General features: G+C 25.4%; 1 protein-coding gene and 1 long non-coding RNA gene across 2 annotated transcripts; both read left to right on the top strand.

Annotated features, from left to right (window-relative positions):
- The first annotated feature begins 396 nt into the window (after positions 1–396).
- Positions 397–5,035, top strand: LOC101498474 (thermospermine synthase ACAULIS5-like). The gene is made up of 11 exons (XM_027330159.2): positions 397–618; positions 1,027–1,108; positions 1,235–1,315; positions 1,436–1,502; positions 2,447–2,541; positions 2,640–2,742; positions 3,480–3,571; positions 3,970–4,126; positions 4,416–4,491; positions 4,623–4,681; positions 4,895–5,035. Exons 1-11 carry the CDS (start codon positions 423–425, stop codon positions 5,033–5,035), a joined length of 1,149 nt encoding a protein of 382 aa, XP_027185960.1. The 5' UTR covers positions 397–422.
- A 3,187-nt stretch (positions 5,036–8,222) lies between these two features.
- On the top strand, positions 8,223–9,423 carry LOC113783962 (uncharacterized). Its single transcript, XR_012163153.1, has 4 exons — positions 8,223–8,298; positions 8,430–8,488; positions 8,702–8,838; positions 9,269–9,423. It is a non-coding gene; the product is annotated as an uncharacterized lncRNA (long non-coding RNA).
- The last annotated feature ends 1,060 nt before the right edge of the window (positions 9,424–10,483 follow it).

Raw genomic sequence — 10,483 nt, 5'->3', positions numbered from 1 at the left:
TTTTAAAATATTTTCAACATGATATCATTATTTTAATTTTAATTGGGTTAGCAATTAATCACTATAAGAAATTATTTTCGAATATAATATATAAAACAAATGACTCAGTTTTAACTGTAGACCACTAATTTGTCTTCACTTGGTTAATCAAGAAATTGTAACTGATACTAAAATTGTATTTTATTCAACTATTAATATATTAACCACAATAATTGCAGTTTTAGTATTCATGCATGCATAAATACCATTTGATACTATATAAAGAAAGATATAACTCCTTAAAAAATAAAAATAAAAAAAATAAAAAATAAATAATTAGGACTCTAGTCCAATTAATTCATGTATAAATAGAGTAACACAGAGTGAGTGTCACACATTGCAAAAACAAAAATTGTTGTTTGTAGGCATAGATTAGAGAGAGAATGACAAATTTGTTCCTCGTAGCTTCACTCCTCATTTTACTTTTTCCACCAGGCCCTGAAAATAATGAAGAGCCCATTCCCAATGATTTGCTAGAGGAGTACTTAGATATAATTAATGCTCATCATGCACAGAATGCACAGAATCAAGATGACCAAGAAGATGAAGAAGAAGAGAAGGAAGATGCCGATGATATTGGTAATAGAATTCGTGTATATATATATATTTTAATTTAATTTAATATATATATATAGTAAAAGAATTTGTGTTTACATTTTCAATTATATATAATATTATATTATTAATAATATTTGAATTTTGTCAAAATTATTTATAATACCGTCGTCATATTTGATTATAACTTTTCGATTTGATTGGACGATTCATGAAAATTAAATTCATTTTTTTGACAACTTTATTATTTATTTAAATAATTTTATTTTGATCATTTTTTCATATAAACAAAAGAATTACAAACAAAGTATAATAAAAAACAACTGAAGAGTCTAATTAATTTATCCCTCATAAAAACTTGTTTAATAAAAATAAAATGGAAATGAATTAAAGGGAATCAAAATATATGATATTTTTGTTGTTTATATTCAGAATTGGAGAGAATCAAATTAAGCGAGAAGTTTTTTGATGAGGAAATTGACCGTGATATAAAACGGATCTTGGCTGAACATAGGTATATTTATAAATTTTCATTTTCTTATATGCATCATTTTAAGCTACCTATTTTTTTTTTTATATATGTCCAAATTTTAATTAATTAATTAATTCAATCTTATATATCATGAATTTGGTTTCTCAGAGGGGAGAGAGAACATAAACCAATGGAGTGGTTTGAGGAGGAAATTGATCTTGAAATCAAACGGTGCATGGCTATTGATAGGTATATTTATATACTTTCATTTTCTTTTATGCATTTCTTCAAGCTATACCTATTTTATATATGTAAAGAATTTCACTAAAATTTGATCTTATGTATCATGAATTTGGTTTGGTCTATCAGGGTTGAGTTTGAAGGATCAAGTGAGATCCAACGTCTAAGTGTTATAGCTACAAAGCGGTTTGGAAAGGTATATTTTCTTAGCTGATTTTGCATTTGATATTTGTTTTTTTTTGTTAAGATTTGAGTGCTTTTAGAACTATAAATTACGATTTTGAATATTTCAGTAAAATTCACTGTGAATTAAGCTTACTTAATATTTTTATCAACTTGTTTATTAATGGACCGGGCACAAGGTTAATAAATATTTTAGTACCCGATTTATAAAATGATACAAAGACTTTTTTTTACTCAAATAAAGACCCTAATTGTATATAAATAAATTCTTATTCTAATTTTAATTTTTTTTTTTTTTTATCTTTGTTGTGTTTGAACAATATATTGATTTTCTATTATTAATAAAATTTTAAGTATTCTAGATTAGAGTTTGTTTTGAAATTTTTCTTTTTATTTTTTTAAAAGAAAAAGTTGACTACAACATTTTTTATTTACTAATTTGTGCGTGAAAAATTGGTTGTGTAGTGCAAAAAAAAAAGTTAGTGTCTATACCAAAAATATTTTGAAAAATAATTTAATTTAAATAATTTAACTTATATATATTATCGATGTAAATTTTTTAATATTGTCAATCAATTATAAATAATAAACTATTAAAAACATTCAATTTTAACGATATTTATTTTTAAATTCATACATATGAATTGTTTTGATTTGTTATCGATGTAAAAAAATATTTGTTTTTACAAATGTCCATATTAATAATTAATATTATTTGTATGTTATTCGAACCTTAGAATTCTTTATCACTTTATTTCTTTTTTTTTTTTAAACTAAAAATTTATTAAAGAGAAAAAGAAAACAAAAACTGCGAGACATAAATCCTCACTCCACTTAAACTTTTTAGTGAGTGTAAATTAATCTCTTAGGTAGCTTGTAATTCTTTTTGAATAAGAATTTCTAGCTTATTTTATTATATAATAACTTCCCAACTTAATTAATTATCTGTTTATGTAGGCTCTCGTAATTGACGGACTTCTACAGACAACTGACTTGGATGAATTTATTTTCCATGAAAGCTTGGTTCATCCTGCTCTTTTAATACATAATGAGTATGGATAGATATGCTTCTATATAACTTTTATGAGTTATATATCCTTGTATTAAATATTTCCTTTTTCTAACCAAATATTTCATTGGACAAGAGTAGACCCAAAAATGTGTTCATCTTGGGAGGAGGTAGAGGGTTTGCTGCAAAAGAAGTCCTTAAGCACAAGAGTGTTGAAAAAGTCATTCAATGTGAAATTGATAAGGTAAGTTATTCATATATAAAGACTATATGAGGGTGAGGCATATAAGCCTTGTTAAGTGATCACATATAAATCTTACAAACAAAAAATATCTATAATACTTTAAATTTATTTCAATTACCGTTTATATCTTTTAAGTTTATTTTATTATAATTTAATCCTTTAATTTACATTCTGGTTATACTATTGATTATTTATTTCAATTTTAACAATAATTAATTCAACTGAAAGCTTTTGATCATTAGAAAGTCTATCAAATGATGCAACAATATGTTCCCCACACTAATCATTCAGAAAACATTTATCAAATTTTATAAATTGTCTATATTTCTTGATTTTATCTACAACAATTTAAACACACGTATATAACATTAATAAACAAGGTAATAAAGGTTTATCTATATAATCAATGTCTTTAACTTCCTTCACGTACAAAATAACTTGGACAATAAACTCGTTGCGATATTTCAATTAGATCTTAATATTTTATAACAATAATTCAAGAAAACTTTTAACCTTAAAGGATTAGATAGATAATTTTATTTATCTAAAAGATAATAGTGCAAACTGAATATAACTTAAAAAAATTTAATAAAAGAAATTTAAACTTATAAGATCTAAATGAAATTTGATCTATACATAAAAGACTAAAGGTGTATTTTTGCGTAAATTTTAGTAAGAGTAATTTTCTTATTTGTTTATCTGAGTTTAATAATAATTAATATGCTTAATTATTATAGGAAGTTGTCAACTTGTATCGTGAGCACATGACCTCAAACTTTGAAGCATTCACTAAAGATGAACGGATTCAATATATTTTCAACGACGCCAAGTGAGTAGTTTTATTCATCTTTTATCTTAATACCTTTTATTGATTATTTTTCTATTTAATTATTTTTTTTAATGAGTTTTATCATACATGATACAACCAAAGATACTTGACTAAAAAAAAAAAACCCCAAAGATACTTCTGTTTTCCAAAAATTTCCTTCCTTATTACAAGAAACAATGAAATATTTCAAAATTTAGTAACTAGTTAAATTTGCTAAAATAATTATATAATACTTTTTCAAAAGCTGCCTAAATGTGATATTTATGACATTTTCTTCCTCTAACTCGTCATTAATTTTTACATGAATTAAAGTAACGTAGATGAAGTAATATATAATATGAGTCATTAGATTGTTGTTAAGATTTGCATTTACAACAAGTATATATTTTGATATACAGGGAAGAATTGAGTAAGTATGAAGGTCTGGTGGATGTGATTATTGGGGATCTTTGTGACCCAGATGCATTTAGTTTGTCAATGAATCTTTACACCAAAGATTTCTATGAGAGTGTGGTGAAGCAAAAGCTTAAGTCTGACGGCATATTTGTAACTCAAGTAAGCTTTTATTTTATTTTATTTTTAACCTAAAGACATTAAAGTTTTTTTAGTTACTTATTTTTTAAATTTAAAGAATTTAGTGGCGAAATCACCATATGTTATTACAATTACTTACTGCCTCTATTACAAACTAAAAAAAAAAATTCAATCAAAATTAATATATGTAATTTAAATTAAACTAAATAAATCAACTTTTATTTTATTTATATTTCATTAATTAATTATAAAGAGAGTAATAATTTATTAAAGCTAACTAACTAAACTCAACCTTCATGTGTATATATAGGCAGGTGCAGCTGGGATTTTTACCCACAAATATGTGTTTGCTCCTATTTACTATACCTTGAAGCAAGTTTTTAATCGTAAGTATCCTTATTGCTTTAGTCCCTACCTAACCTTACAAATTCATATATATATATATAGTTTTTCAATTAAGGGTGTTTTTCATTATTAATAATTGATAAATATAATTCTTTATATTAATGTCATGCAGATGTGGTTGGATACACAGCTCACATTCCATCTTATGGTGACTGTGTTGGGTTTATCATGGTAAAACTAAAAATTCAATCACTTTTTTTAACTAATGAATTAAAATATATATATATATATATATATATATATATATATATATATAAAGAGATACCAAGTTTTTGTATATCTATTTTTTTTTATTTACAATTTTATCATTTATTTAAACTATTTATTTATAATTTTATTTTTATTAACAAAAATGGGGTGCAATATTTGTGTTAAACTTATTAGGCTTCGATGCAACCCATCAACATTGATGCTGAGGAACTTGACAACATGATTGGAGAAAAAATTGAGGAGGAGTTAAGGTATCTTGATGGGCATGTCATTGCAGCATCCACTGTCCTCAACAAGTACTTGAAAATCTCGTGAGTCATATATATATATACTTTCTCTATTTCTTTTTAATTATTGTTTTAAAATTATTATATCAAGAAAATTCATAGTTTTTTTTCCTTTTAATACAATTATTGGAGAAAAAATTGAGGAGGAGTTAAGGTATCTTGATGGGCATGTCATTGCAGCATCCACTGTCCTCAACAAGTACTTGAAAATCTCGTGAGTCATATATATATATACTTTCTCTATTTCTTTTTAATTATTGTTTTAAAATTATTATATCAAGAAAATTAATAGTTTTTTTTCCTTTTAATACAATTATTTATCTTCTTCTTTAATATTTTTAATTATTTATTATCTCATTCATATATTTATAAAAAATTAATAACTACTTAAAGTTTGAAAACATTAAATAAAAATGAACAAAAAGTCTTTTATTTTTTATTTTTAAAATGACATTTAAAAAAACGAAAAGAATTTTTAAAGAAAGGTGGTTTGCTTACAAAGACAGTGACAGTTTGATACTTTGTATTTGGTGTATTGAGAAACTTTTATTTGCAATGAGTTTGAAATATATTTTATACTCCTTTTTAATATATTTTGCTTATTAAAAAAAAAAATAGTAATTGTGTGTTTTAATTCATTGTAGGCTTATGGATGAAATGCGTCTCTTAACTGAAGACAGTGTTGGATACATTCGTGGACGCACTCGCCATAGGATTTAGGTCCCAACCTCTTAAGTACTATAATAATATCCTTAAGGGGTAACAAATATATGTATTGAATGGAAGGGCTTTATTAAACCTTCTTAAATAAATATATTATTATGAACTTCTTGACTATTAAATCTCTCTTTCTCTCATGCATATTCCATTTTTAAGAAGCAAACATTAAGCACAAGTCGTGCTAAATGCGATAGAATAGAACAAAATGAAGTGGTATGGGGTCCAATTACATTCTTTAGTTTTTTTTTATAATCTATTCCATCTCATACTATATATTTCCTCTTATTTTTTCCCTCTAATTTGGGAGGAAAATAATTGAATATGGAGCCTTTTAATTATATAATTATCATTTTATTCATGTATTTTTTTTAATTGATCATCTCATGAGTCATGATTCTTCTTCGAGTATGCATTTCCTGTTCGACATGTCTTTCTTTTTTAACTCTCGTATATTTTCATGGATCTAACCAAAAGTTCTAATACAATAAAATGTGATAGTGTTCTTTTAATTTCTCCATGTCTCCCATTTTCTTGTATCAAATTTTTTGGTTAAGTCTATGGAAATATAATTTTTAGTATGCTACGTGATTGCAACAGTATTTGATATTTCACGTCATAATAGAATGGTGATATTATGAAAATGTTGTTTAGAAAAGTTCTAGCTAGGAAAGACTTGGTACTTAAGTGTTCTTTTGTAACCTACCTCTCTTCCTTGGGAACTAATTATTTAGTGCGTTGTTGCAATATGTCATGTTTTGCCGTAAGTTTGACATATAAAAAACTGATGGAAATTTTTTATTTTTTTTTTTAAATTGTGGCTTGTTTAAAATTCAAGTCAATGACGTGTTGATACAATCAGAATTACACAAGATATTGAATAGTACATGGACATTGATTGACATCCATGCATTTTGTGTTGTGAAATTATGTCAATTGTTGAAAAATTTCATGGGAAATCCAACATGGAAGTTGCAAAGTAATTGTTTAGCTTGGTTTTTGACATGTAGAAGAAAATCTTTGAGTAGTTTAGGTTGAAGTGAAATTATTTTGATCCATTTAGCCTCAAGTGAAGATTCTTGGAATAGTTTAGCTTCAAACATTTTCTCTTGGTGTGGTTTAGTTTCAAAAGAATTTTTTTGGAGTAATTTAGCTTCAAGTGAAAGCTCTTCAAATGATTTACTTTTAAATGAAGTATACTTTTTATCGTAGATAATGATAATTCTTTTGAATTGTGATTTTCATTATAGACAATGCAAACGTAAAATGTATTATTTTCAATCAAGGTGGAGATTGTTGAATTTAATTGAAATAATCTATGTTAGTTGAAATAGTCTCACTTTACTTAGGATTATAATGGAAGACGAATGTCAATGATGTATATGGCTTCAGCTCTTCATTATATGCATCAGTCATTAAGAATTTAACCTTGAATGTGATATTTTTTCCTCTTATTGTTTATGAGAGTGTATATATACTAAAACTATGAGGTATTTTGGAGAGAAACCTATTTGTAGTAAAAATATTCATACAATATTATTCCCTGTTTGTTATTAGAGAATGATAATAATCTTTTATCTTATTTTGAATTTCCATATCTTATTCTTATAATGTAATTGTATTATTTTAATTTCTCTACATTTATTTCGATAAATAAAAATCTCCAATCTTATACATTGAATCATAAAGTAATGTTTAGTGTCATTTCTACTTCCAAACATTACACTAGAGCATTCCGCTATCAAAGTGGTCCACAAAAATATTTGCCAAAACTAAAATCTATATACTGATTATAAAACTTAAGTTTTTGTCACTTGTCATCTATTTAGAATGAAATATTTCAAAATTTAGTAACTAGTTAAATTTGCTAAAATAATTATATAATACTTTTTCAAAAGCTGCCTAAATGTGATATTTATGACATTTTCTTCCTCTAACTCGTCATTAATTTTTACATGAATTAAAGTAACGTAGATGAAGTAATATATAATATGAGTCATTAGATTGTTGTTAAGATTTGCATTTACAACAAGTATATATTTTGATATACAGGGAAGAATTGAGTAAGTATGAAGGTCTGGTGGATGTGATTATTGGGGATCTTTGTGACCCAGATGCATTTAGTTTGTCAATGAATCTTTACACCAAAGATTTCTATGAGAGTGTGGTGAAGCAAAAGCTTAAGTCTGACGGCATATTTGTAACTCAAGTAAGCTTTTATTTTATTTTATTTTTAACCTAAAGACATTAAAGTTTTTTTAGTTACTTATTTTTTAAATTTAAAGAATTTAGTGGCGAAATCACCATATGTTATTACAATTACTTACTGCCTCTATTACAAACTAAAAAAAAAAATTCAATCAAAATTAATATATGTAATTTAAATTAAACTAAATAAATCAACTTTTATTTTATTTATATTTCATTAATTAATTATAAAGAGAGTAATAATTTATTAAAGCTAACTAACTAAACTCAACCTTCATGTGTATATATAGGCAGGTGCAGCTGGGATTTTTACCCACAAATATGTGTTTGCTCCTATTTACTATACCTTGAAGCAAGTTTTTAATCGTAAGTATCCTTATTGCTTTAGTCCCTACCTAACCTTACAAATTCATATATATATATATAGTTTTTCAATTAAGGGTGTTTTTCATTATTAATAATTGATAAATATAATTCTTTATATTAATGTCATGCAGATGTGGTTGGATACACAGCTCACATTCCATCTTATGGTGACTGTGTTGGGTTTATCATGGTAAAACTAAAAATTCAATCACTTTTTTTAACTAATGAATTAAAATATATATATATATATATATATATATATATATATATATATAAAGAGATACCAAGTTTTTGTATATCTATTTTTTTTTATTTACAATTTTATCATTTATTTAAACTATTTATTTATAATTTTATTTTTATTAACAAAAATGGGGTGCAATATTTGTGTTAAACTTATTAGGCTTCGATGCAACCCATCAACATTGATGCTGAGGAACTTGACAACATGATTGGAGAAAAAATTGAGGAGGAGTTAAGGTATCTTGATGGGCATGTCATTGCAGCATCCACTGTCCTCAACAAGTACTTGAAAATCTCGTGAGTCATATATATATATACTTTCTCTATTTCTTTTTAATTATTGTTTTAAAATTAATATATCAAGAAAATTAATAGTTTTTTTTCCTTTTAATACAATTATTTATCTTCTTCTTTAATATTTTTAATTATTTATTATCTCATTCATATATTTATAAAAAATTAATAACTACTTAAAGTTTGAAAACATTAAATAAAAATGAACAAAAAGTCTTTTATTTTTTATTTTTAAAATGACATTTAAAAAAACGAAAAGAATTTTTAAAGAAAGGTGGTTTGCTTACAAAGACAGTGACAGTTTGATACTTTGTATTTGGTGTATTGAGAAACTTTTATTTGCAATGAGTTTGAAATATATTTTATACTCCTTTTTAATATATTTTGCTTATTAAAAAAAAAAATAGTAATTGTGTGTTTTAATTCATTGTAGGCTTATGGATGAAATGCGTCTCTTAACTGAAGACAGTGTTGGATACATTCGTGGACGCACTCGCCATAGGATTTAGGTCCCAACCTCTTAAGTACTATAATAATATCCTTAAGGGGTAACAAATATATGTATTGAATGGAAGGGCTTTATTAAACCTTCTTAAATAAATATATTATTATGAACTTCTTGACTATTAAATCTCTCTTTCTCTCATGCATATTCCATTTTTAAGAAGCAAACATTAAGCACAAGTCGTGCTAAATGCGATAGAATAGAACAAAATGAAGTGGTATGGGGTCCAATTACATTCTTTAGTTTTTTTTTATAATCTATTCCATCTCATACTATATATTTCCTCTTATTTTTTCCCTCTAATTTGGGAGGAAAATAATTGAATATGGAGCCTTTTAATTATATAATTATCATTTTATTCATGTATTTTTTTTAATTGATCATCTCATGAGTCATGATTCTTCTTCGAGTATGCATTTCCTGTTCGACATGTCTTTCTTTTTTAACTCTCGTATATTTTCATGGATCTAACCAAAAGTTCTAATACAATAAAATGTGATAGTGTTCTTTTAATTTCTCCATGTCTCCCATTTTCTTGTATCAAATTTTTTGGTTAAGTCTATGGAAATATAATTTTTAGTATGCTACGTGATTGCAACAGTATTTGATATTTCACGTCATAATAGAATGGTGATATTATGAAAATGTTGTTTAGAAAAGTTCTAGCTAGGAAAGACTTGGTACTTAAGTGTTCTTTTGTAACCTACCTCTCTTCCTTGGGAACTAATTATTTAGTGCGTTGTTGCAATATGTCATGTTTTGCCGTAAGTTTGACATATAAAAAACTGATGGAAATTTTTTATTTTTTTTTTTAAATTGTGGCTTGTTTAAAATTCAAGTCAATGACGTGTTGATACAATCAGAATTACACAAGATATTGAATAGTACATGGACATTGATTGACATCCATGCATTTTGTGTTGTGAAATTATGTCAATTGTTGAAAAATTTCATGGGAAATCCAACATGGAAGTTGCAAAGTAATTGTTTAGCTTGGTTTTTGACATGTAGAAGAAAATCTTTGAGTAGTTTAGGTTGAAGTGAAATTATTTTGATCCATTTAGCCTCAAGTGAAGATTCTTGGAATAGTTTAGCTTCAAACATTTTCTCTTGGTGTGGTTTAGTTTCAAAAGAATTTTTTTG

This window comes from Cicer arietinum, chromosome 1 (assembly GCF_000331145.2).
Source record: "Cicer arietinum cultivar CDC Frontier isolate Library 1 chromosome 1, Cicar.CDCFrontier_v2.0, whole genome shotgun sequence".
Taxonomy (NCBI): Eukaryota; Viridiplantae; Streptophyta; class Magnoliopsida; order Fabales; family Fabaceae; genus Cicer; species Cicer arietinum.
This window is presented reverse-complemented; position numbering and strand designations above follow the sequence as displayed.